Genomic DNA, 26,877 nt, shown 5'->3' with positions numbered 1-26,877 from the left:
TCTGGAAGAAAGTCATACTTAGGTTGGAATGACATAAGGGTAAATTGCAATTTAAATTTTTTGTGTGCAAGTTTCTTTAAATTTGATACAAATAAAACATTTTAAAATGGGATTCATTGTGGTAAACAAAAAATACACATTGCAGAAACTGGAAAATGATTAAAACACAAGAAAAAATAGAGGAGTTCTAAAAAACAAAGATGTTACAGGACCTGGCATTTTTTTTTCTGAAAATCAATAGACAGTTTAATGGCTCATATCAAACAATAATCACAAAACAATAAATCTATCTTTGATTGTCCAGGTAACATTGTAGTATTAAGAATAAGTTGAAACTTTTGAATTTTTTTATAAATTAAGTTATTATTCTGCTTTGTTGACAATATGAAAAGCTCAGATGCAAAACCCTCTTTAATGCACCTTCTTGTAAATAAGCTTTTTTAAACAGACATCTAATTGAACCAGTGTTTCTGAATTATCTAAATCTCATCTAAAAATAAACGGATTAATATCATCATCTCTTTTTTTTGTCAGCGTTTTTAGCGGCTTTTGCATCTGAGCTCCTCAAATGTCAACATGTCATGTGAAATAACTTGTTCAGGTCAGCACTAAAATTAAAACCAACCTTAAAGTGTTAGTTCATCCAAGAATGAAAATGTTGTAATTAAATCCTCTCTCTTTCCACACCCATAAGGCCAGGGGCCTAACTATCGGTAAGTAGGGTAAGTGGTGCTTAGGGGCCCGGACCAATCAGGGGCCCTCCTGACTGGAAGATTTTGATTGACAGTCGGGAGGCCCTATCGCATTTTATTCCTATCCGCTGTTTCCGGGCTTTCTCACCGGTTTTCAATTCTTGGCAACGTGCAAACTGTGTGGTTATATCACACAATGAAATCAACACTAGCGATAAAGCCCAACCAAACAGAGCCCAGAGTTTCTGTGCACGTTTGAAATCGGCTGGATTGTATCTTTAAACGATAACACTTTAAAGGCATACTCCATCGTTTTGTCATATTAAACTATGTTATTACCTTAACTAAGAAGAGTTGATACATCCCTCTATCATCTTAGTTTCGTGCACTTAATTGCTATGGCGCGCGGCAACACTTTGGTAGCATTTAGCTTAGCCCAGTTCATTCAATTGTACCAAACAGAGATGAAGTTAGAAATGACCAAACACATTAGCGTTTTCCCTATTTAAAATGAGTAGTAATACGACCAAGTATGGTGGCACCAAATAAAAAGTGGCACTTTTCAAAGCGGGTTAAAAAGGGTAGCTATAATGTATGGCGTAATGGCAGTTTTGGGAGTACTTCAAATCGGCGCAGTAAAACTCCACCTGTCCCTCTCATTATGAGAGGTATAAGGGGAGCGGATTTTTCAGGCGCGACTTTTTACTGCGCCGAGTCAAAGTACTCCCAAAAGTGCTATTCCGGCATACATTATAGTTACCCTTTTTAACCCGCTTAGAAAAGTGCCAGGTTTTATTTGGTGCCACCATACTTGGTCGTATAACTACTTGTTTTAAATAGGGAAAACGTTAATGTGTTTGGTCATTTCTAACTTCATCTCTGTTTGGTACCATTGAATGAACTGGGCTAAGCTAAGTGCTATCAAAGTGTCGCCGCGCGCGCCGCACTGATTAAGTGCACGAACTAAGATGATAGAGGTATGTATCAACTCTTCTTAGTTAAGGTAATAACATAGTTTAATATGACAAAACGATGGAATATATAATATACAATATAGAATATAATATACAATCTGAGGACTATTTACATCGTAACATTTGTATATGAGATTACATTCGCGTTCAAAACCAGCGGTCAAACTAGCTCAAAAAACAATGCTTAGCTCCAAAAAACAATGGTTACTGTAGTAAAACCATGGTAACCACAAAATAACCATGGTTTTCAAAAACCATAGTTAACCATGGTTAGTGTAGTAAAACCATGGTTTTGCTGATAGTAATCAATACACCAAAAAACCATAAACCATCAACACAATAAAACCATTGTTAATTTTCGTAAGGATGTAGCCTGCTTGTGGACATTTTTTCATCAGATGCTGTAGTAGAGGGCCCGCCTTGATAATCCTGCTTAGGGGCCAGTGTTGGCTTGTTACGCTGCTGCATAAGATCTTTGTTTATCTTTCGCGAGGATAAAGAAATATATTTTCGATGAAATATGAGCGCTTTCTGAGCCCCAGGTGTCACAAGTGTTAAACGACACTAGGGTAAATAATGACAGCATTTTAATTCTTGTGTGAACTAACACTTTCATTTTCAGAATTCCTCTTGTTATTATTATATTTTCATCATTTTCCAGATTCTGCAAGGTGTATGTAAACTTGACCACAGCTAAAAAATAGTATTATACAAACAAAAATTTTTTTAAAGGGACATTCCACTTTTTAAAAAAATATACACATTTTCCACCTCCCCTAGAGTTAAACATTTGATTTTTACCGTTTTGGAATCCATTCAGTTGATCTCCGGGTCTGGCGCTAGAACTTTTAGCATAGCTTAGCACAATCCACTGAATCTGGTTAGACCATTAGCATCACGTTCAAAAATAACCAAAGAGTTTTGATTTTTGTCCTATTTAAAGGGACACAAGGCAGCATTTTTATGTTATTAAATCATCTTCGTAAGTCGGTATATGGTAAAATGACTCATTACATGATGAATGAAGACTCTCTCGCCCGCCCCTACCGTCTGTAAGAAGAATACCCCACTTGCAAGTTTGCTGTATCCGACCCGGTGTCCTTCAGTTTCGTAAAGTCTCAGATATAGAAAGCATTTACTCCCAGACACTAGGGGAAGCTAGTAGAGAAATAATACTCAGACTTGCCTTGTGTGCCTTTAAAACTTGACTCTTCTGTAGTTACATAGTGTATTAGGACTGAAGGAAAATTAAAAGTTGCGATTTTCTAGGCAGATATGGCTAGGAACTATACTCTCAATTTGGTGTAATAATCAAGGACTTTGCAGCTGTAACATGACTGCAGGAGGCACAATGATATTACGCAGCAGCTGAAAATAGTCCCCCTAGTAACTTTCAATGCAGGGGACTTTTTTTCGGGCAGTGCGTAATATCACTGCGCCTCCTGCAGTCATGTTACATCAGCAAAGTCCTTGATTATTACGCCAGACTGAGAGTATAGTTCCTAGCCATATCTGCATAGAAAATCACAACTTTTAATTTTCTGTCCGTCTTAGTACACGATGTAACTACAGAAGAGTCAAGTTTTAAATAGGAAAAATATCGAAACTCTTGGGTTATTTTTAGCGCGATGCTAATAATCTAATCCGATTCAATGGATTGTGCTAAGCTATGCTAAAAGTGTTACTGCCAGACCCGGAGATCAGCTGAATGGATTCCAAAATGTAAAAATCAAACTCTATGGGGAGCTGGAAAATGAGTATATTTTATTTTAAAGTGGAATGTCCCTTTAAAGGTTCATGATAAATTTAAAATAATGATTTTTGCATGTGATGTTTAGGAGGTAGCTTTTTGTCAAGTCATGATCCATTATTTGGTATGTACAGGTCAATCATGAAATAACTGATTCAGGCATAAGAAATGTCATTTCAGCAGCTGATGACATTTACCTAGTTTATCAGCTGTCAGATAAATCTACATATTTAGCAACTGATTACAATATTTTTCAGGGAATGGAGGAATCTTTTGTTGCTCAGTAAACTTACTGTAAGTTTTCTTAAGCATAATTATGTGCCCTTTTGCAAACCTCTTGAATATAAAAGGATATGTATAATTGTTGTCACTGTTTGTTACAAAAGAGAAAAACATCTTATGAAATTCATTTAAAGCTTAAGAGAAAGGCTGACTCTCATAGTCCTAAAGCATCAACCCTATACCTTTCATTGAAATAAGATGCTCTTGTTGAACTATTTGTTTTCTGAAAGATACATTTAGAGAATAAAAGAATATTCGGTGTCAAAAGCTATATCAATAATGTCACAAAATGGTAACTTTGGGAACTGTTTTTAGTGCCAAGACCAGCAAGTGTACCCTTTCAAATGTAAACTTAAAAAATACCCCTTCGTATTAAGCGTCGTGTTTTTTCCCAAACGTGCCATTCAATAACAGCATTGCAATAAGTAGTTCCCATTTTGCATTTGTTTGTATACTTTTCTTGAACTCCTGGTTCTGTGCCTGAGATGATATCCTCTGAATCTTTTATCTTTTGCACATCAAGGGGATCCTGTTTAACAAAGCTAGATATGACTACAAAAAGCAAACTACACTATAAGCTTACATTTAATTTGTAGTGAGAAAAAGGCCAGTGATAAGATCAATGTAAGGAGTTTCTGGAACATTAGCCATTGTAGCATTATTTTACAATATACCAAAACTAGGGGATCTACTTGTGCCACCCTGAAAATAGTATAACAGTACAAAATACAACAATTATTTGTATTTATAAAGAATATGCCAGTAACACTGAAATTTTGCAAAAAAAATAACAGCAGATCATCTTACATTTTGCCTTTCTTTGATCTCATTGAGGTTTTCCAGCAATTCAAGCTCCAAAGATTCTCTAAACTTTTGGTGTTCTGCCCTTATTGCTTTGATTTCTTCAGTTTCCATCATTTCATTGTGCTCTTCCTCAGTCTGTAAAACAAACATATGAATAAGGATGTTTAACCACATATTTTGCAAATTCTATGAGATGCTATCCAAAACTTGGATTTGTGTGACCTCACCAGTTCTAAATATTCCCCAAGATTAAAGGTCTCACATCCAGGAAAAACCATTCCATCCTGAAGCAGCTCTTTCAGATTCATGGCTACAAGGTGCAAAACTTCATCCTCATAAGCATAAACCTTTCCATCCTCACACAACAATAGCACCAACTGCAGGCCCAAGGCATCACATGGGAAATAATCAATGGCACCAATTACCTCCATCTCCATTCTTTCTGGCAGATACAAATCTTTCCAGGCTTCAAGCTGCTCTTCATCCCCAGCATAGACTGTGCCATCCTGCCCACAGATTCTCAGACTACAATTGTTTGGTTTCACAAGGGGGATTGTTGAGCTGCAATTACACTTTACAAAACTTGCTACTGCACTGAGGTCCACGGCATCTAAAGTATAGCATAAAATAAATGTGAATAGATAGAAATTCAATGTGCTTTAGAAATACCATATTATAAATTATTACTAAATATTATTTATTACTATAGATATATTACTGTCCCACCATTCAGACGGTTGAAACACTTGTCTAAAATGTCGATCATAAAAAATATTTTAATCTGCAAATGTATGTTTGTTTAAATGCTTTAAATTACTTAAATATACGTGTGCTAAACAGATTAAATTCTTTCATTAAAAATCTAACATTTATTTAATTAATAAATAAGTGGGGTTTTTTAAAAAATGGACAACTTAGACTCAACATTGAATGAAAAGCAGCCAATATAACCCAGAAAAGATTTGAACTTCAGGGTGAAACCTCACTGAAAAAAATGATTCATTGAATTTAATCAAATTTTTTAAGGTAAGTGGTTGCAATCAATTTATTTAAGCTACATTTAAACAAAAAAGATTAGTAAAGTAAAATAAAATATAAAACTTTTGTTTAAATGTAGCTTAAATAAATTGATTGCAACCACTTACCTTAAAAAAATTGATTAAATTCAATGAATCATTTTTTTCAGTGCTCAAGAAGCAGGTTGATAAAATGGCAAGATTGAGATTTTGCAAATTCAAGGCATAGGGCGACAACACTGTAAATGATAAAACAATGTAGTTTTGATTTATTTTTGATATTTTTATTCACAACATAATTCCCACACACTGAAAAAAATGATTCATTGAATTTAATCAATTTTTAAGGTAAGTGGTTGCAATCAATTTATTTAAGCTACATTTAAACAAAAGTTTTATATTTTATTTTACTTTACTAATCTTTTTTGTTTAAATGTAGCTTAAATAAATTGACTGGAACCACTTTCCTTAAAAAAAAAATATTAAATTCAATGAATCATTTTTACAGTGCAGTTAGATTTGTTATATCACAGTTTGATGAGTTTATTATTATTTTATAATGTGGATAAAATGTAGCCTAAATAAAGAGGTGATTAAGTAAGAAACCAGTAAGTGATTTCAAACTTTTGACAGGTGTACAAATAACACAATATAAAAAAAAACACATTATGGAAACTCGACAAACACTGTAGAAATGCTTTATTGTCACTGAAGAGGAAAACGCTTTTGAGCAGAAACAATTGATTGCTACTGTTTTCAGTTCTTTTACATTTTTTCACATTTTATTATTTCCATTGTTAATTTTTGTTGTTTGGTTTAACACTTCAGTGTTTCTGCAGTGCCAGAAATGAAAATTAACGGATGAATTTTGATAGAAGAAGCAACCATGCTCTTGCCTTAAAGCAATAAGCTTGAGTGTTCTTTTGTGAACCAGCAACTCCATGTAGGGGATTTTGTCTGGTCTATCACTTATCTTGTTAAGCTCTACACATACTGCTGAGTGTCTGTCAAATACTTAGGTCAAGTACCAGTTTACCCCTGCTTCCTGTTGTCCCCATAGGTCTCACCTCTCCCCTTCAAGAGAAAATGCTGCTGAACAGAGACTAAAGTCTGTAAGTATATATAATCTACTAACATTTTTAACTTACCTTTAGCTAATGACAGAAATTCTCTCCTAATATTTTTTGCAGATCTAAAAAAAAGATATTTGGAATAGAATTAGTGAACAATTACATTAGCATTATTCTAAATCAAACATGCTTCTAAATAATAATTTCCCTCTTTGTTTTCAAGTGACTAGTTTAAAATGATAACACAGTTTTACAGCGAAGAGATGAATTACAGAACAGATAATACTTCCAATCAACAGTATTTGAACAATGTTTGACTCTAAAGTTGGGATACTTACGTTTCTTTCATGGTCTGATCAAACTTTCAAGCCTATATAGACAAATAAATAAATAAATGAGTTAATTAATATGCATTTTAATAACATACAATGATTGTGCATTTAGACCTAAACGTAAAACTGTTGAATGTAGAGACTTTTCTCTTTGTAACATGTCTGCCTGGTTTCTGTATGTGCTCAGTCCTCCATTTTGTTTTGTGCAATTTCTGTTGTAGTTTTCTTCCCCACCTGTTGTAGTCCTCACTTGGTTGGTTGGTAAACTTTGATAAATTTCACCAAGTGTTTCTTTTTTTTTGCTGAATGTCTTGTTCACCGCTTTACTTTAGGTTATTCCCTTTAATGGGATTTAATGACCTTTGATTAGTGTTTAAATCATACCTCTTTGCCTTCATCATTGTGACTGAAAGATTGCCAGATTCTTGATTAAACTTGTAATCCCACTAAACTATACACTTTCAACAGCACTTCTTTAATCAATAATTTGATATGTAAAGACAAACCTTGTTATGGGAATGGGCAGTATCAGAGGTGATTTGTATTGCTCTAGATAAACAAAAAGACAAAAAATTGAAATAAAATTTCCTGTTTGAATATAATGTCAGTACATTTTAATACCACCACCAAAGAACCTTTTCCAGTTTGGAAACCTTTCTGTGTGTTTTATACTTTGTTTTAACACTTACCTATTTGTATGCATTTTGTAAAAGCTTAACAGTTTAACATTTTAAAAAATGCAATACGTTTTAATGTGGGGTGTGAAAAGAGGTCATAGTTTGAAATATATACACATACCTGGCAGAGAAGGGGATTAACTTATTACTATCCTGCAATATAACAGAAACATATATAGTATACGTGTATGTTTACAGTATGCTGTACATCAGGTGGTTTTTATATACCTTTTTTATTTTATATAACTAATACCCATATTTTGGCAAGTAAAAAAAAAATATTTTGTAGTAAAGTACATTTCTATTGTTTTATCCCGTCCTTTTTCCCCAGGATCTTTCATAACCACTTGATTATTCAATACTAAGGAACAATGTTACATATTTTCCTAATTGGCCTCATTTTACTTTATGTGTCATCTATTTTTGAAATATTTCTTAACATTTGTTTTTATATAAGAAAAACAAGAATATTCAGCGACATTGACCAATAAAGGACAAAGAAATCTATCTTAAAACTAAGCTTTTAGTTTTTAATGATAACAGAATTGTAATAACATGTGGTCTATTTTATCAAAATAATTCATGTAATTTTTGCTGGCAATAACAGATAAGAATTTATAATGACAAAATGTAAAAATTGCTTGCCTTCTCTCACCGAGCAATCCTCTGGTGGTTAAACTTGATCTGTAAACTTTGTGGGTTGTTTCAGGAAATAAAATATGGGGTGTGGTTTCCAACAAGTTTCAACTGGGAGGAGCAACTGACAGGTAACAAAAGCAATGGCAAAAAGATTCACAGGTGTTTGTGCGCATGTGTTAGTATTTTTCCATTCGGAGTCACATGCTAAATTACATTAACATCATCTGTTGCCTAAGAGTTCTTACAGCTTGAGGTTATAGCTGGATAATTTCAGACACAACACTCTTTGATTCAAGCATGTACATGGATGTTTTTTTTTAAACTTCAAATTGTCATAAGTTTAATGTTATCAATTTGTTTTTAAAAAGCTATATTTTATTTTTTTATAACATTTATTTAGTATTGCAATTAATGATAAAAAATTATGGCTATTTGTGAAAATGCTATTTTATAATATGTGTTTGTGTTATATGGGTTTATAGGTTTGGAAAATGAAAACTCTAAAATTTACAAACACTCTAAAAATGCTGGGTTATTTTCAATCAAGCACTGGGTCAAAAGGATAGGATGTAATTTAAAGTATGCTGGGTTGTTTCGATTCAAAATGCTGGATTGTTTCAACGCAAAATTCTAGGTTGTTTATTGTTAGGCCAAATAAAAACATTTTCTGGTTTAATTTAACCCAACATGGGTTTGTCACTTTTTCAACCAATGTTAAAAATAATCCAGCATTTTAGAGTCTTTACCAACATCGTCCTACATTATATGGCTGGCATAAAATAATCCAGTTACTTTTTATTATATTTCTTTTATTATTTCAATTTTACAATTTGTATCTGTTATATTTTACCATGAATATAAAAAACATGTATTACCATTATATTATAGAATAACAGAATATTATTGACCTTAACTTATAAAATAATAAAACAGCACATATTTATAACAGCCACAAAAAAACAAACAGAAAATAACAGGAAGAGATCAGGTTTAATCAGTAAGGTGTGGCCCATGCTATGAACATTTGTTTGCAAGGCAAAATAAAACAGCAAAAGAATTAGTCATGGTAACAACACCCTGTCGTCAAGGTATTAAAAAACGTCAGGTTCTAAACAAGTTGGAGCTTGTGTGAACTTTGATATCTGCAAAATTTATCTGTGTAAAATATTTTGAATTTACAATATGGCGAATGTGTTAACCATTGCTATTCAAAATATTTTTGCTTTTGAAATCCTGGCTAATGCTTTAAATGAAACTGATAATAACACACATAATATAGGCTACAATAAAATTCTGCAATGTTTTAGTGAAGTACAATGAGAACATATATATATATATATATATATATATATATATATTTTTTTTTGTTTTGTTTTGTTTTTTTAGTTTAGGTAATGTCACTAGCAGCACCTCCGGAATACTTATCAAGGTATTAATCCTTTATTTCAACTGTCTGGAATAAAAACAGGAAGGACATCTCTATTCATCTTGCTGAGAGAAGGTATGGAAGCAAGCAATTTTCTCAATGTATTAATGGTTTGAGTTTTTAAGTCTGCCATTTGTTCCTGTGAATAATTTTCGATATCTGTATTCTCTTGCATAAAATCATCATTAAGCAGAAGTTTGCTCAAGCATTCTGTCTCTGCACAGTTTCCATATGGATAAAATTCCTGTTCTCTCTCTTCCCCTGGTAGGCTGAACATGCGTTGACAGTTGAGGCAGGGCAGTATTTCAATGTACTTGTTTTCTGACCAATCTCTGAGATATGCCTGGCATTTCATAGACTGAGAAAAATTAAGCCGTGGTAACCAAAGCTTTAAATCATCACCATTTTGTTGCTGGTGGCTATATGCCATTACTACATTTGACACATGGTCATGCCATGTATTGATACATGAGGAATATATCATAATAGATTTGGCTTTTTTCCTACAACCAAGAGAAGCCCCAAAATATACTTTTGATGGGTCATGACTGTTGAAACAAACACAAATAGCAGTGGATTCCAGTGTGTAGAAGTTTTGCATTTTGTTTCCTGGTTTGTAAAGAGGCTGAGGAAATTTCAGCTCTTTTAAGAGACTGCAAAGTTCCTCCATAACTCTCTCTTCTGTGTCATATTTAAGTACCATCTAGGAACAGAAAACACTATTTTTTAAGGTAGAACATTATTAACCAACAGATCATTTTGCTGTTCAACTAAAATAGCAAAACTAATATGAAATAAAACTCAGAATTTTGTAATTGGTTTCTTACTATGTCCAACAGTACTGAGAACGGTGTCCGCTTGGGTAGATGACTCTTGTATTTCTTAAATGGGTCTGGAAAGATTTGATTTAAACTTTCAGCTGTGTTTACAGACAGAAAGTCGTTGGGGGTGAGATGGTACAGGATCCCTAAAAAGAATATGCTGTGGAGAATCTTGAAAGAAAAACATTTGGGTCATTGATTAAGGTATGGGGAAAATTACGATTTTGTCATTTAATAATCTTTACATTTCTCAACACTCGCATTCATTATGGATTCAGTTTCATTTCACATACCTCATTGACGTGTGGTTTAAGCAAGTTTTGCTCCTTTTTATATTCTTTAATGACGTGGTTAATCAATAGGATGCCACAGGTTTTTAAGCTCTCCTTGTTATTTACAAGCTCCTTTAAAAGCCTGGATGACACCGTGCAAAAGGATTTAATGGAGTACATTTTTGGTATTTTATGTATAATATGTATTTCCTAAAATGTAGGCTATAATATAAGAACATTTCTACAAATATATATCAGCTTACCTCCTTTTCGCCTCTGCACTGTCCGCAGCCATTTCATCGTTCAGAATGAGTGACATGAAGGGCTTAAGCGTTCCAGCATTTCAAGAGAATGACGTTTCAGCCCACAATGCCAACTCCACCCTGTTTAATTCTTGCATCAATAACAGTGACAAATGTTACTAGGGTGGCCAAGGTGTTTAACCAGAGGGGAACATTAAAAAATGGCAAAAAACATGATATTTAAAGATTATAAACTTTATTTTACTTTACAATCATATACACATTTATTTTGTACAAGAGTGAGTGCAGGTTCCAAATAGATAGGGTACAAATACATCCAATTATATTTACATTTTTATCATATTCCTCCTATTTTATATGTGTAAGAAAACAATGACAGCGTTTTTCACAATGTCCTGTATAAAAATTAATTCAGATGTTGATTTTGTCGGTTGTTGACGAGCAACAGAATCACAACGCGCTAAAGCAGCCACGTCACAGAGAAATAAGTGAACAGTGTCCCAATGTCAAGTGAGCAAGGGTCCTTACCAGTGCCCGAACCTGCATACACGATAAACTAATTCACGAACAAGGGTATGCACGTGACGTCACCTTCAGCGAAAGTGTTTGCAGTTACGGCCACTGAGTGGCAAAAGACAGCGGCAGAATTTGTGTACAGTGAGAAATCAGCGATAACACGGGGAAAACGTGTCTAAATGGGAAAAAGCTTTTGTGCGATAGACTGTACTCAAAGATTTAACAAGAATTCTGAGCTATCGTTTTACAGACTGCCAAAAACACCAGAAGGAGAGGTAGCCTAAATAGATTGTTCATGCCAATGCAACGTTCACAGACCACAGCCCTGCTGAAAAAAACAATAAAACCATTTCAGAAAATTCTAATGGTTTCCATTAAAATACCAATAGGATCCATTAGCTTTTACCATTAAAACCATTACACTGTATGTTTTGGACCATATTCCTTTAGAACCAATACATAGAACCAATACATACCATTAGAGACCAACAAAGACCAAAACACTGTGTTTAGGGCCATATTCCATTGGAACCAATAAAATTCCCAATAAAACCAATAGAATTTCTGTATGGTGTCTATTGGTTTTTTAGCAGGGAGATGGGTTGACAACTTTCTGTTACATAGACATCCTAACCCCGACTCTAAACCAAACCCGAGCGACAGTAGCCTAGTTAAAAAAATTGGGAAATTAAAAATTAAGAAACCAACACATATGGCAACCTATTTACACTTGGCATTAACATGCATTTTCTTTGATCGGATCACAAGTGGACGACGTTAATGTTGAGCTTGTCCACTTTCGAACACTGTTAACCACATTCAGAGGTAGTCAAAGGGGCTGTTTACACTTGGTATTAAGATGTGTTTTCATCAATCGGATCACACACATCACGTTTACACCTGGTATTTAAATCCCTTTTTTTTGTCCACTTTTGACCGCTTCTGTCCTGATTACTTTGAGGGGTGGTCTGTGCAGACTGTGGGCGAGTCTCTCTGCTGTCATTTAAACGCGAGCGGGAGTAATGATGAGTTTATATGGATGCAAACTAATATTACGTCGGAGTCCGCTGCTTAACCCTAATAAGTCCCTTGGGGTCAATCTTACCCCCAAGCCACTTTCATTTAGTTAAAAATAGTTGGTTCCCTTCATCTCAGTGGAATAAGATTTTGTGACTTTTTCAGATTATCTGTCAAGATTTATATAAAAAAACTGGGCCTGATTCGGTCGTTCTAAAGAGGTGTAAAAAAAATTCACCAAAAGAGGCCCTTTGGGGGTGAAAATGACCCCAATTGAAATGAATAGGAAATGCAAAAAAAATAATTTTTTTCTTGTTATTCATCAAATAAAATCAATGCATCCAGAATAAATCTGAAAATTTTGACACTGAAAGGTAGGCCTGGTAATAGAGCACAAATGCAATGTAGAAAAGACATGCTCAATTACACACACACACACACACACACACACACACACACACACACACACACACACACAGACAAACACAAAAGACTTTTAATTTCTGGAGTCATTTTTACCCCCAGGGAATTCTAACGTATACAAGAAAATAGGGGCTTTTGAGGGTTAAATGACAGCAGAGAGATCGCCAACAGTCTCCACAGACCACCCCCTCAAAGTAATCAGGACAGAAGCAGTTAAAAGTGGACAAAGAGACTTTTAAAAGGGATTTAAATACCAGGTGTAAACATGATGTGGCTCTCTATCGTCCACTTGTGATCCGATCGACGAAAATACATCTTATCAAGTGTTAACAGGGCTAACTCCAAGCCAAAATGGTTTAAAAACCGAAATAAATTACACAAAAAGATATTTGTGTTCAGTGACACGAATAAAGAGGAGAATCGTGCCATTAACACGAATAAATAAATTAAATATTTTGTGACATCACAAAATGCCTTGAGATAGTTTGACAATGCAATGGGATTTAGCTAGCACAATACATGCATCTTGCGGTAGTCAGTACAATTGTATTCATTTAGGAAACAGTAATTTCCTAAACGAAAAGGCCTGACTGGCTGTTAGGCTCAATCTTCTTGAGGGCTCCCTGGCACTCCTGTTACTACTGGGCCTTGCACTGTAAAAAGGATCAACAACCCTGCTGAAAAAACAATAAAACCATTACAGAAAAATCTATTGTTTCATTGGTTTTATTGGGAATTGTATTGGTTCTAATCGAATATGGCCCAAAACACACTACAGTGTATTGGTTTTTGTTGGTCTCTAATGGTACTATGTATTGGTTCTATTGGTTTTTCCCCATTACTTTTACTTTTTATTAAGTTTTATCAACAAATTGATTAACTTTATGCCAAAATGTAATTAGAAATTATGCAAAACCACATGTGTTAAAAATTTTAAGGCAGTCACATTTATTAAAAACACCACCTTTTTGGGATAACACAGGATAACAGTTTTGCTTTCTCCAAAGAGTAAAATTAAAAAGACAACAATACATTGCAAAAACCCTAACCGTAAAAAAATACAGGTGAACACCTCCTAGAAAACTTTTATTGTTTTTTTATTTTAACTTGGTATAAAGAAGAATTTCCCTCTTACTTAACCAATATACAGTATAAAGTTATCTATCAGACTATTGCAATACCTTTTTATAAACTACCTTAAATATCCATACAAATCAGCTGCCACTGGAAGTTAAACAGACAAACTACTTTCATGATTTGAAAACTAAAATAAAGTGTAGAGGACTTTTCAAGATATACAGACAGTTTACTTTAGGTAACACCAGTTTTGTTTGCTGTTCGACTTTAAATACAAACTTTTTTAAATACAAACTTAATTCTTGCAGTGGCGGCGCCGCATAAAGTTGAACTCACCTTAAAACTTTATTTAATGCTGTCAGTAGTGATTGTCGGACCAGCGCACATGGACTTAGCAGTTATGGAAGCCCCCCTTCCAAGCTTGAGGCCCTAGGCATTTGCCTACTCTGCCTATAGCTAGCGCCGGCCCTGGATATGGCCCAAAACACACTACAGTGTGGTGGTTTTAATGGTAAAAGCTAATGGTTCCTATTGGTATTTTAATGGAAACCATTAGAATTTTCTGTAATGGTTTTATTGTTTTTTTTTTCAGCAGGAAAGTCATGGCAATATTGTTTTTAACCTAAAATAAGTTGACCATGTTTCAACTTTATTTTTAAGTTAGGCTATACAAGATTCAACTTGATGTTTTTAGTCAGTTTAATGTTATGCAAATTGAAAAGACTTGAGGAAGCAATTCCAAACCCCTATTTGCGAATGGCCACACACTAGGCTGTGTATAAATCAACAGTGATTAGTTTAATATTTTGTCTGGATCATTACACTGTTTATCTTATACGTCAATGTAATTTGTTTATTTTTAAATTAACTTAAACGCTAAATAAGTAAATATTATTGGGCAATACGTTAAGATGTCACTGTTTATTTAAAGGTGTTGTTGTTTTGCCTTATGTTGTTCTCCGCCTACTGGACGCACCAAGAACAACAGGGGCGTGCAGCCTCCCCGAGAAGGCAGCGAGTGTTTCACCATGCCTAAGCAGTAGATGGCACTGTAAGATTTAAGCGCAGTCGCACACACAGGGGACACGTCATTCTAGCGGAAGACTAAAATCATCTGCGCATGCGTTTTGTCGTCTTCACAATCTGAGATCTGAAACCACCAGACGAAGGTAAAGTAGCTGTCTGATATTTTACTTTTAAAGATAAAATGCCGAGACATACATATATTTAAAATCTCTTGTTTTCGGAATATTTACAATAAAGCAGCTAATGTTAGTGCTGTCTCTTTATTTATTAAAGTAGCTATTCTACTTTTCTAAGATTAATGTTAAGTACACGTAATCATAAATTGTTTCTAAATTAGAGATGTTACTGTTTTCAGTTTGTTTATTTTTCACCTGAAGATATGTTTTCCATCGCATTAAATACAATTACTTGTGTTCATTGTTTGATGTGGATGTTTGACTGGTTTGTTGTAACACGTAAGCATGTGTAACGTTAAATAAGCGGTGTCTTGTTTGTAAAAGCTTTGAGTCTCAATTTTAAGAATGACCAAAAGATATGAACAGGTGATTGATTGCATTAAAAAAGTGTGATTTTTCTTAAAGCGTATGGTTTTTCTTAAGAAATCTGGACTTTCATTCATTTATTGTTGGTTAAATTATACATTATGCTATGTAATTATACTCCTTACCGACTGAAATTTCTATTCCAGCTGAATATTAAATGCATTTTTACATAGGTTTGTCAAATGATGTTTAGTGTCGGTTTGCCCTTTTGTTCATCAGTGAAATTATGGTGTATTCCAGTATATGAGATACTTTCTAATTTATCACGTTATCCTACAAATTAAATTAAAAATATTAATTTTCATATACTTATATCAGCTGGTTTGGTTTGTATTGTGAATGTTATTTTTTTCTCAACACAGATGAGGGTACTGTGTATATTTGCTCTGGTTGCTGTGATGGGTCTGGTGGCAGGAGAAGAAGGAGCTCGTCTGCTGGCTTCCAAATCTCTGTTGAACCGTTATGCTGTAGAGGGACGAGATCTCACTCTCCAGTACAGCATCTACAATGTGGGCAGCAGGTATTGTTTTCATTTTTTCTTAATATTTTTTCCCGATATTTGTGATCGCGTTATTTTCTGCTATGACCACCTCCACGTTTATACCAATTGACAACTTGTTTGTTGCTGTGTGACTTAACAATAAAATATATAATTTGTAATTTACTTCATTACGTTTACATTTATGCATTTGGCAGGCACATTTCTTGCAAAACTATTAAGTGCATTACATTATATACATTTTATCAGTACGTGTGTGCTTTGAATTGAACCAAAAACCTTTTCACTACCAACAAAATGCTTTTCAATTGTGCTACAGGAACTAATTTTATTACCATTTTTGTCTCTCTACTGTAGTGCTGCTTTGGAGGTCGAGCTGTCAGATGACTCCTTCCCTCCAGAAGACTTCGGCATTGTTTCAGGAATGCTCAATGTGAAATGGGATCGCATTGCTCCGTATCTTTTTATGAAACACTGAGTCTTAATAAGCATTAGATACTCAGAGAAACTTTTTATGGTATTGTCACCTTAGTATTTACAATGCCACCCAGTACAGTGTTTACTATTTTTGTCATCTTTTTCCTAGTTATATCATTAGGTAGTCTACTAGCCAGCCAACCAGTCTAAACCTTGTAGTCTCTAGTCAATGTCTGCTGATAACACTTGATATCATCAGTACTTTTTTTTAGGCAGTATTCATCAGTAGGTCATGTTCCTTAACTCTTGGTCCACAGGGCCAGTAACGTTTCTCACACAGTGGTTCTGCGGCCACTGAAAGCTGGTTATTTCAACTTCACATCTGCCTCCGTAAGCTATCTGGCCCAGGAGGGTGGACAGGTTGTGGTAAGTGAAGTCTTGCAACAATTTTTAGTTTGACTTTAAAATTACATGATGACATTTTAAATAAAACCTCTCTTTTTTTCCCATCTCTTAGGTTGGTTACACAAGTGCTCCGGGTCAGGGAGGCATTCTCGCCCAGAGAGAGTTTGACAGGCGCTTTTCTCCACATTATGTAAGTGTCTGGTAAATTTAGTTAATTTTTAAGTCTATTTCAATGTTATGTGGCATGGTATTATTTTAACACATCCTATTCTTATCTCTAATAGCTGGACTGGGCTGCTTTTGGTGTAATGACCTTACCATCCATCGGCATTCCTCTGCTTCTGTGGTACTCCAGCAAGAGAAAGTATGACTCTCCAAAGACCAAGAAGAACTAAAATGTATTTCACAGGACAAAAAACAGATCAGGGATCATAGTGTGAATGGGTTGGGGAGGTATATTATTGGAAAGGGGATGAGAATGTTGTTTTTGAATACGTTACCCATATTGGGGGTAAAATGGTCAATGATTTAATCTGTTTTTAAAGAATGTTGGTCTTTATCTGATTCATTTTGTTTGCGGCATCTGAGGACTGAAGCATTGTCAAGTGAGAGGATTAATATAGTGACATAAATTTCCCTGTGACCCTTAGGTGGCCTCAGATGCATCACATTATTTGTTTCTATTGTCAAATCTGTTGGACAGAAAAAAACTGTATGGCCCTTCATGATCAGTGCGGGGTTAGTTTTGTGGAAATAAACAAAGGGTTTTATAAAGATATCCCCTGTTGTGCTTTATTGTGTGTGAATCGTTCACTTTAATCATAAATAGACAGAATTGGGAATTTTATAGTAAAGTCATTGAACAAAAAACACCTCTTACAAGGCTTGTACCCATTTAAAACTACTGGGGTGCAAGAATGCATGTAAATGTTGTGCAATCCTCTTTACTGTATAAAAAGCACTTATAGAGATCTTTTTTTTTTTTAGTTTGTTTTTTTAGAGTAAAGTACTCTAGATTATGTTTTTGAAAATATAATATTATAAATATATAACCATGTGAAACAACAGCCACTTCATAATGGAGTCAATATTTACAAACATTTGCAGTAAGTTATAAGTAACAAAGTTTGAAGAGGAACGTTGTGTTTGTTTCTCTTATTGTTAACTAAAATGCCCATAAAGTTTTCAAAGTTTATATATTTATGAGTTCTGCAAGATTTAAGAGGTCTAGTTTAGCGTTTGGGGTTGGGTGGGTAAAGAGGTGGTCTTGAGCTGGTTGGTCTCCCTGGGATCCTCTCATAAATTGAATTTGATGAAGCCTCCAGATGCTCCATTTGCTCTGAACGATGGAAACCAGAGTGTTGGGGTTGAACCATAAGTGGGGGCAAACCTAAACTCTTGAGGGAAAAAAATAATTTATTGTAAGTATCATTTGATATATATACACTAGTTAACATTCAAAGTGGATAAAAAAAGTTAGTCAAAGTTGTCCCAAGTAGTGATGGGAGAAACGAAGCTTTTCGAAGCTTCGAATCAATTGAACCAATTGCTTCGCAAATTGATTCAATTTTTCGAAGCGTTCGAAACACAATACACGCTGGCGACACCTGCTGGTCAAAATAGTGTAAAAGCAGCGAGATCTGTCCAAACATTTTAAAATTTTTACAAAATAATAGAAAAATTGTTCTAAAAATAATAATTTATTTAAGACATAATTAAAAGTGTATTATGTGATTTTAGTTGTATTTATGGCAAATAAATCATTAACACGAACGCCTTTTTTAATCATGCACATTTTTGTCATTAAATCTGTCTATAGACAAAAAGTAGACAAAATGGTAGTGTTATTAGTCAGAAGGATGAATGTTTTATGAACTTTTATAATAAAACTGACCCGAGTTCACCTACACTGGTCATTTGTGATCAACTCCCCCTAGTGGTGAATCGTCGGATTTTCGAAACAGTTATGACGTAATGAAGCCACGTTTGCTAAAATCACGTGACTTTGGCCAGTTTGAAACAAGCTCCGAACCAATAGGCTTGTTCGACTTTATGCGGCGCCGAAAGAGTCGACAGCCAAATCATGTCAAGGTATCGCGAGACGAAATGATTTATTGAATCATTCTCGCGGTACTCGGACGTCATCCCGGCTGTCGGTTCTTGCGGCGCCGCATGAAGTCGAACAAGCCTAAAGATTCGAAACAAAAGATTCGTAAATGTTTCGAAGCCTCATGATGCGTGCTTCTCGAAATCGCCCATCATAAGTCCCAAGACAAGAACAGGTATTGTATACACATTTTAAAACAACTTTTATGAAAAGTTTCAAATGTTCTACTTCAAATGTTGACTTTTCATGTACACATCCTATGCATGAAATTAAATGTTTATTTACCTGTCCAGTACTCTCTGATCGTAAAGAAGCTTGTGCTGATCTTGGTGGTGGTCTGAGAGGAAGACTAGGGGTGGGTCTTGAAGGTAAAGCACCCCTGATGTTTACTTCTGAATATAGATGATTATTTGGAAGTTCCCCTAAGGAAAAGTCACATAGGTGAAATCAGTAAATGATGTAGGCTACCAAATAAGCATGTATTACATGTGATTTATATTATTTCAATTAGTACAAAGAGCCTATGGTTATTAATATTTTTAGATTATACTTTCCCCAAGTGACTTACAAATGAGAGAACATTTACCATTTTGTATAAAATATAATAAATTGAGTAATAAATGTAATGAAATGTCACAAAAAAAATAGTTTCTAAGCTTCTAAAAAGGATTCTCTCAATTTTGGGATGCTTTTTGTTGATCCTCTCATACCTAAGTCCCCTGTCTCCAGCCTCCTCCGACCCATGGCGTAACAGTCTATCTCCTCGTCTCGACTGCGTGTGTGCAAAGTCTCTTCATATGTGTGCAAAGGCTCGAGTTTCCAGTATTTCGGATCCGCTGTGTCAAAGTTTATGAGAGATATTGGACGTATTGAGGCTGCTGTTGCTCCCTGCAAGTCAGATTGGTCACTGGCAGTGGATGATGGAATGTTTGCTGTTGCCGCTTTGGGTGGTTTATTAACTCGGGCATATGGGGCATCTCCAGGCAGGGCTGTAGCATTCATATTCGAGGATCTCTCAGCAGACTCAATATTGCCATTCTAGTGAAAGGCAGAGTGCAATATTGTTACTGCGTGAAATAATAACTTCACTTTCAAAGCTTGGAGAAGTTGAAACAGAACAGTGTCTGAAACTATTTTTAAAACTTTAAAGTTTAAAGTAAAGCAAACTGCTGCATCTTATATCAAATATTTTTAGATTCCCTAAATGTAATGTGGATTTTCTAAAAAGTTAGTGGTTTAATCTGGTCTGTTAAACTCTTAAAATTAAAGCTGAAAAACCTTTTAACTACCTTTAATCTTAGTTGTTCTGAATCAAGCTGAATTGGAAGATCCCTACACCTACCCCAAATTTCTATATTTTGGTGTCTGACTAGATCAGATGAAAAATTGCCTGCAGTTACTTACTTCTACAGGGGGAGGCGCTATCTCAGGTCCACACCTGCACCCTGGTAGCGAGAGAGTCTTTTTTAATGGCTTTCTTACTGCTGCATACTGCACAGACTCTTTTTTAGCTAAAGGAATCGTGTTGGAGTCTGTAGATAATGGATCTGGAACGGCTGGACCGGCAGCTATGGGCAGTTTTGTCTGCTCCAGACTCATTTCTTTTCCATTTTCATTTACTACTTCCTGGTTCTTCATTCCCAACCTCTCAGTTTCCCCACACTCACTATTAGGCTAAATATAAAGAAAAAATGTACAAGATATGAAGCAAGAGGAAACCGTTTCACGTAGCACAATGTATTTTTTATGTTTTACTAATCAATGCAACAATGATCTTAGACTTTACACTGAGGCTTATTAGTTTGAATTAAAGGCGGGGTGCATTATCACAGCAAGCCAATGTTGATATTTGAAATCACCTAAACAAACACGCCCCTACCCCAATAGAATCTGGCCCTTCTTTTGATGGACCCGCCCCACACATACGCAACCCAGGAAACAATGTTGGTTAGTAGACACGCCCCTTACTGCTAATTGGCTACAAGTGTGTTTTGGTACTATGCCCGACTCCTTTTTCCAAAGTGTTTTTTCAAAAATCATGCACCCCGCCTTTAAGAATCATGCAATGGCAATTAGATCTACTTTCAACTACCTTGATGTTTCTTTGCACATTAAAGCATACTGCCCTCCCAGGCCAATCACAAAAACTACACATTTGGTCAAAATTGAGAAAAGGCTTGAAATGGGTTTGGTGACATTTGTTGTGTCTTGCGACAAAGTCTTCTGGATCAATTTTGTCCCATTTCAGAGAAAGTAGTCTGTTAAACACGATTGACTGGCTGGTGTTAATAGTTTCAGGATTTGCGTTTGCCTTTTTATGGCAGTATAATGAACCATCTACACAAAAAATCATGCTCATGTCTCACTATATATAAATAATGAATGTTCATGATTTGTGATGTGTTTGTACCTTCATGCAAGGCACCGTCAACATCTCATTAAAAGGCCCCACAGGATTATGGGTATAGTAGTTGACCAGGTCCTCCAGACTTTGATGACGGCTGTCTTCTCCAGCAATGAGATAAACACTCCCAAATGTTCCACTATCTTCCTCTTCGATGATGAAGTGACGACACCTGTCCTCCCCTCTGGTGTTAAATGTATTTTATAATTAGATTAAGAAAGTAAAAACACAGCTAAAGTTTTTTTGTGCATGATTTACTGTTTACAATCATCCTACATAATGTAAAGAAAATTTTGAGTAAGGTCATGTTAAAGAATAAATTCATCAAACTGTGATGCTACTAATCTCGTAATTAAATTGAGGAACATTACCCTGTATTTCACAGATATGAGAATCACAAATATGCACTTTCGGGAAGTATAAATATGAATAAAAGTACCTGTAAGACAACACAAAGCCTATCTTTGACTCGCTGAGCCTCAACAGGAAACAGCCTTGCGGTTTATCCTGCAGCAGCTGTTCTGCTTCCCTGAGATGGTGAGAGTATAAAAATGTAAACAGAACATCATATGACAACATTTCACATCTCTAAATGTGTGTGACCTGCTTGTGCATCTATATTGGTGTTGTTTTGTGGGTGTAACCTGCGTGTAGCGAAACCATGGAGCCAACGAGGAAGTGAGTGTCCAGGTGTGTACAGTCGAGGCAGCTGCGTTCTTTCAAACCAAAGCAGGGTGTGAGCACGCAAAGATGGAGACAGGGCCTCCAGGGTCCCCACAGGGCCCAAAACCAGAGCCGGAGCTATTCTCTTTACTGTCATCTAAAAAACAGAATATTTAAATACCATTTAAGTTATATATTATATGTACTCCTACCATTGGTGGTATTAAGACCAACCCCCTGCTTAAATGCACACTTTACAAAATGACTATCATACTCACACCTCATACTAAGTGGACTAGACTCTAAATTCTGCTGGGTTATTTTTGCATTGAAACAACCCAGTTAAAAATAAACCAGCAAAAGGAAGCATTGACACATTAAACCTTATACACTTTCACTTTATATCAACTTCATACTTAAAAAAATCAATACACGAAAAATAATAGTTATTACTTCAAAAAATATGATTATTCTTCATAAGTGGTACATTGACTTTTCATTGTGTTTCGCTAATATTTAGTATTTTTATTACTTTATTATTTAGTGCTATGTATGTTATGTATATTTTTATATTCTGCTGTCTTTGTGATTTGCCATTTGCTTTTCTACCCCATGTTTCCAACATAAGATTGTACCCGTGGTATGACAATAAAGATCTTAAATTCAGAAATTATTTGAATTATGTTAGGGTTATTTGAATATATGCAAGGCTGCATTTAAATTTTTAAGCATTATTAACTTGGATTTATTATTTTAGCTTTCGTTTTTATCTTGATTAGTGATGAGTTGCGGTAACTAATAAAATAAAGTTAAATTAGCTTAATTTATTTCAACTTTATTTTATAAGTTAAAAAACGTATCACTAGTCAAGATAAAAAATACTAATTGAAATGGATTACACCTAAAAATTTAAGTGCAAAAAAGTGAATAAAGTGCCCTAACAAAAACAAATTGTTGCTTTAGAAAATGACTGTACTGCATGTTCTAATGTGCAAATGTCATTTCGGGGACAACTCAGCCCTTTGTGGTCAGAGATTATTGTGTCCACACACATCTTGCACGTATATCGTGTTAAACATCACATGAAATCTAGTCCGCAACTCTTAACTATTTATTTATTGTTTAAGTAGCCTATTAAAAGACTATTGCAAGACTGAACACAGGCTATACCCATATGCTATGTTCGGTTTGTTTAAATCACTTTTGATCTTGTAACTGTATTTCCTATACACCCACTTGCTACTTCTTTGATGGAAAAAAAGCAAAACTGCTTTAGAGTTTTGCTTTAAGGAAATTATGCAATAAGGTATTTTGAGGACTACGTGATGTTTAAAACATTCAGTTTGAATTATTTTGTATGAATAATGTATTGGCGTACAAATATGTATGGATGTTTGAGACCTCACAGGCTCCAGATAAAAAATTGTAAGCTTTATACCAAGCAAGTACATTGGTATCTTATATTAAACAAATTCACCTCATTTTCCTTCTGTTGGCCCTGGTTTTTTAATTGCGCGGCACCTTGTTGAACGATTGGTCGTCCTTTAACACTGCGTCGGGGTTTTACTGGAGGTTTTTTTGTTGACCGTTGCATTTCTGAAGGAAGAAATGTACGTGGCCTCGGACTTGGACTGTGGATAGGAAGAGAACCCATTTGCTCTTCTCTCTGCTGACATTCAGCATCTGTACAGCAATGAAATAAATGTCCTATTAAGACCTAGTGGCAACAATGTGATTGATAAATCAGGCAGATATAGCCTTCAGTGCATGAACAAATAATGTCTCTCAAATTAAACACTTCAATTATTTATGTACAGTACTGTGCAAAAGTCTTAGGCCACCATGCCACAATTAGATTAGTTGTTTTGCAATGTTATTATAGTGATCATATATAGTTGTTTCTCAGTCTCTTTCATAAAGTACATCCAGAAAATACAGGAAATGTGTATAAAGTATTAACAACTGTATAAAAATGTAAACTTTAGTGTAAACTACCCTTCCACTTGAGCAATAGCAGGAAAGGATCTCTTAAACATAAATTAAATTAAATCCTAATTTTAAATTTTTAAGAAATTAAGTCTTTTTATTTCGTTCTGCTCAAAAACGCTCCAGATGTATTTAGTGCCAAGAGAGATCACACTAAACACCGACGATGCCTAAAGATGACATTTAGTCCTGAAAATAAATTTTTTTGTATATATTTCCTGTATTTTCTGTTTGTATCTTAATAAAGTGGATTTAAAAATAAATATGAATGGACATTAAAACTTCTAAAACAACAAGTCTGGTGGTGGTGGCCTAAGACGTTTGCACAGTACTGTAGATATTATGTTACTATGGCAGCCTGGGAAGTTGAGATCATAAAGCTCAAAATAAGGTTGTGAAGGCTTTGAACGGAAATGTCACTTTCTTTTAGCAGACTTGCAGCATGATTCTCGAACATTGCTAAAAACTTCAACAAAATTACATTGTGGTGCTGTGCAATTTACATGACAAAATAAAGAGCAGATTCAATCCAAATGAATGTATGTGTTAGTGAAAAATTTTATGTTGATTGATACTTCTGTTTAACCTCTGAAAGTAAACCTCAAAGCTATTTGAAAAAACATTTATTTTTATAGAAAGATAACTTTGACAGAAACATGTTGAATTCATCCTTTAAGTGGGTGTAACTTCATCAGTAATCACAAATGAAACACCATTTGTATATAAACTGTCTAAAGTGTTTCATATCAACAATATTTTAAAGCCTAAAGCAGATATAAAGCATCTTGAATTTTTGGTTGCTGTTTGATGTGTATTGTATTGATGTGTTGTATACCTTCTGTATCAATAATAATTGAGTCCAATTGCAGCTCTATGGTATTCAAGGAAAAAGAAACACATCTGACCTTTAATCTCTCGGTAGTCAATGTCCATTCTCAAGTGAATGTCAAGTGAATGTCAAAATGCTGCCTCGTCCTATCTGTTCTCACTCTGTGTGCCTCATCCTGTTTAAATGCGTGTGAACAAGAGAGAGAGAGAAAGAGAGAGAGAGAGAGAGAGAGAGAGAGAGAGAGAGAGAGAGAGAGAGAGAGAGAGAGAGAGAAAGAGAGCAATGAGACAGACGTCACAGATGTCAGTGGAAAATGTGAAATGTGTGTTATCAGTGAATCATACGTGATTTGTGTGCAGGCTGCAGCTTTTGATGTTGAATTTGAAAATTGTCTCTGAATTACAGCTGAAAAATTATATTGCTCCAAAAGCTGTGATTCACTGAACTATATCACAATTGTCCATGTATTTAACAGATGCATTGACCAGCTGAGTTAGTGTAACCGAATGCTTCAAACCATGCATAGATAATTTTCATTATAATATTTATAGTGGTGCATTGAAAAAAAACACATCCACTTTTTTTGCTCAGCACTTTATGGTTTCAGTATAGCTGTATCTATATATACATGTGATATGTCTGAGTATATAAGCAAGGGTGGAGGCCGTTGGGTCACGTGATGTTCTCACCACACAGGATGACAATGAACAACCACAGTCAACTAAAATAGGTAAAAAAAAAGGTGACAAAAGAAATGAAAGTACTGTTTACCCTACAGTCACAAACTCTTTATATTGTGAAAAAAGGCAGCATTTAAAACATACACAATCATATAGGCTATCCTATATAATTGTGGATACAGAATGTGCATGGGGTGATTTTAAATATTTTATTGTAAAGGTTCTGTTTAGTTTTGTGTCTATTTTAACTTTTAGTTTATAAGATTTTAACTTTAAAAATGTTTTGCACTGCAAAAAGTGAATTTCTTAGTATTTTAAAGATACTTAGGGATACCAAAATTAATTGATTTTCTATGCTTGTAACAAGAACTTAATTCAAATGGAGACTATTTTTTATTTCCTTAGGGTTGTATTAAAGGGGACATACCATGAAAATCTGACTTTTTTAATGTTTAAGTGCTATAATTGGGTCCCCAGTGCTTGTATCAACCTAGAAAATGTAAATAAGATAAACTCAGTAACTTAGTTTTGGTAAACCATTTTCAGCTTGCATGTGAAAAAAATAGGTCATTGAAATTTGGCTCCCATGGTGATGTCAGAAGAGGATAATACCACCCCTTAATCTGCACTATCCAACCACACCACTGCAATTTAGTGCAGAGATCAGATCATATGCATTTTAAAGGATACGCCTAAAACAGCACATTTTTGCACACTCCTCCAAAGTGACCATTTTAACTTGATATAATAAATTATCTATATGATACTTAACATATGTACTCTGGTGACACCAAAGATTTATTTGACATCTTTAAAATGTCTTGTGAAATGTCCACTTTAACTTAAATTGTACATGTTGCATGACTTAATTAGGGACAGTTTCAAGATGCATCCACTAGATGGCATGCGTGCATTAAAATTGAGACACTGACAAAACTCATGCAAGTGGAATAGAATAGAATAGAATAGAATAGAATAGAATAGAATAGAATAGAATAGAATAGCTTGTCAATGCATAGCTGTAAAAGTACACGCAATACATTAAAAATACAAACAAACATATGGATGATGCAGTATACATGTAAATAATTATATACACAGAATATATGAAACAAAATAAAAATATTAATAATTGAGGAAAAAGCAAAATATCATTGCATATCAGCCGCATGATGGACATTTAAGGTCATACTGTCTTCAGTACGCTGCTCGAGCTCGAGCCTGTTTCAAGAATGTGTTGGTTAAATAAGAACTGACTGTCCACATAT

The 26,877-nt window shown here is 34.7% G+C and overlaps 4 protein-coding genes across 5 annotated transcripts; 1 reads left to right on the top strand and 3 right to left on the bottom strand.

Moving 5' to 3' along the window:
* Positions 1–3,332: 3,332 nt before the first annotated feature.
* Positions 3,333–8,314, bottom strand: LOC135778044 (uncharacterized). Its single transcript, XM_065288423.2, has 8 exons — positions 8,243–8,314; positions 7,719–7,750; positions 7,427–7,469; positions 6,927–6,958; positions 6,667–6,710; positions 4,730–5,112; positions 4,506–4,637; positions 3,333–4,227 (listed from the first exon to the last, which is right to left on the bottom strand). Exons 4-8 carry the CDS (start codon positions 6,935–6,937, stop codon positions 4,051–4,053), a joined length of 747 nt encoding a protein of 248 aa, XP_065144495.1. The 5' UTR covers positions 6,938–6,958; positions 7,427–7,469; positions 7,719–7,750; positions 8,243–8,314; the 3' UTR covers positions 3,333–4,050.
* Positions 8,315–9,608: 1,294 nt separating this feature from the next.
* Positions 9,609–11,115, bottom strand: LOC135778031 (uncharacterized). Its single transcript, XM_065288398.1, has 4 exons — positions 11,019–11,115; positions 10,777–10,897; positions 10,490–10,654; positions 9,609–10,365 (listed from the first exon to the last, which is right to left on the bottom strand). The coding sequence occupies exons 1-4, from the start codon at positions 11,072–11,074 to the stop codon at positions 9,682–9,684; spliced, it is 1,026 nt and encodes a 341-aa protein (XP_065144470.1). The 5' UTR covers positions 11,075–11,115; the 3' UTR covers positions 9,609–9,681.
* A 3,957-nt stretch (positions 11,116–15,072) lies between these two features.
* On the top strand, positions 15,073–17,718 carry ssr2 (signal sequence receptor, beta). The gene is made up of 6 exons (XM_065288410.1): positions 15,073–15,220; positions 15,982–16,139; positions 16,476–16,574; positions 16,853–16,961; positions 17,053–17,130; positions 17,225–17,718. Exons 2-6 carry the CDS (start codon positions 15,982–15,984, stop codon positions 17,333–17,335), a joined length of 555 nt encoding a protein of 184 aa, XP_065144482.1. The 5' UTR covers positions 15,073–15,220; the 3' UTR covers positions 17,336–17,718.
* LOC135778017 (uncharacterized) lies at positions 17,624–25,125 on the bottom strand. 2 transcript variants are annotated; one of them, XM_065288378.1, is made up of 9 exons: positions 25,006–25,125; positions 23,592–23,797; positions 22,096–22,271; positions 21,891–21,980; positions 21,458–21,635; positions 20,452–20,721; positions 19,758–20,085; positions 19,333–19,469; positions 17,624–18,337 (listed from the first exon to the last, which is right to left on the bottom strand). In XM_065288378.1, the coding sequence occupies exons 1-9, from the start codon at positions 25,031–25,033 to the stop codon at positions 18,173–18,175; spliced, it is 1,578 nt and encodes a 525-aa protein (XP_065144450.1). In that variant the 5' UTR covers positions 25,034–25,125; the 3' UTR covers positions 17,624–18,172. The 2 variants fall into 2 exon arrangements, with proteins under 2 accessions (XP_065144450.1, XP_065144458.1); XM_065288386.1 differs by having other exon boundaries at positions 19,758–20,070.
* Positions 25,126–26,877: the final 1,752 nt, after the last annotated feature.

Source organism: Paramisgurnus dabryanus, chromosome 19, assembly GCF_030506205.2.
Source record: "Paramisgurnus dabryanus chromosome 19, PD_genome_1.1, whole genome shotgun sequence".
In the NCBI taxonomy this organism is placed as follows: Eukaryota; Metazoa; Chordata; class Actinopteri; order Cypriniformes; family Cobitidae; genus Paramisgurnus; species Paramisgurnus dabryanus.
This window is presented reverse-complemented; position numbering and strand designations above follow the sequence as displayed.

Coding starts and splice junctions, on each gene's coding strand:
- ssr2 (XM_065288410.1), top strand. CDS start 15,982: ATGAGGGTACTGTGTATATTTGCTCTGGTTGCTGTGATGGGTCTGGTG. Junction 16,575..16,852: donor AAATGGGATCGCATTGCTCC/GTATCTTTTTAT, acceptor CTTGGTCCACAG/GGCCAGTAACGTTTCTCACA. Junction 16,962..17,052: donor AGGAGGGTGGACAGGTTGTG/GTAAGTGAAGTC, acceptor CCCATCTCTTAG/GTTGGTTACACAAGTGCTCC.
- LOC135778017 (XM_065288378.1), bottom strand. CDS start 25,033: ATGGACATTGACTACCGAGAGATTAAAG. Junction 21,636..21,890: donor GGCTTTGTGTTGTCTTACAG/GTACTTTTATTC, acceptor ATTTAACACCAG/AGGGGAGGACAGGTGTCGTC. Junction 20,086..20,451: donor TAGCGCCTCCCCCTGTAGAA/GTAAGTAACTGC, acceptor GCCTTTCACTAG/AATGGCAATATTGAGTCTGC.
- LOC135778031 (XM_065288398.1), bottom strand. CDS start 11,074: ATGTCACTCATTCTGAACGATGAAATGGCTGCGGACAGTGCAGAGGCG. Junction 10,898..11,018: donor AGTGCAGAGGCGAAAAGGAG/GTAAGCTGATAT, acceptor GGTGTCATCCAG/GCTTTTAAAGGAGCTTGTAA. Junction 10,655..10,776: donor TTAAACCACACGTCAATGAG/GTATGTGAAATG, acceptor TTTTCTTTCAAG/ATTCTCCACAGCATATTCTT.
- LOC135778044 (XM_065288423.2), bottom strand. Junction 5,113..6,666: donor ATTTCTGTCATTAGCTAAAG/GTAAGTTAAAAA, acceptor GCTATACTTTAG/ATGCCGTGGACCTCAGTGCA. Junction 4,638..4,729: donor TTGGGGAATATTTAGAACTG/GTGAGGTCACAC, acceptor TTTGTTTTACAG/ACTGAGGAAGAGCACAATGA.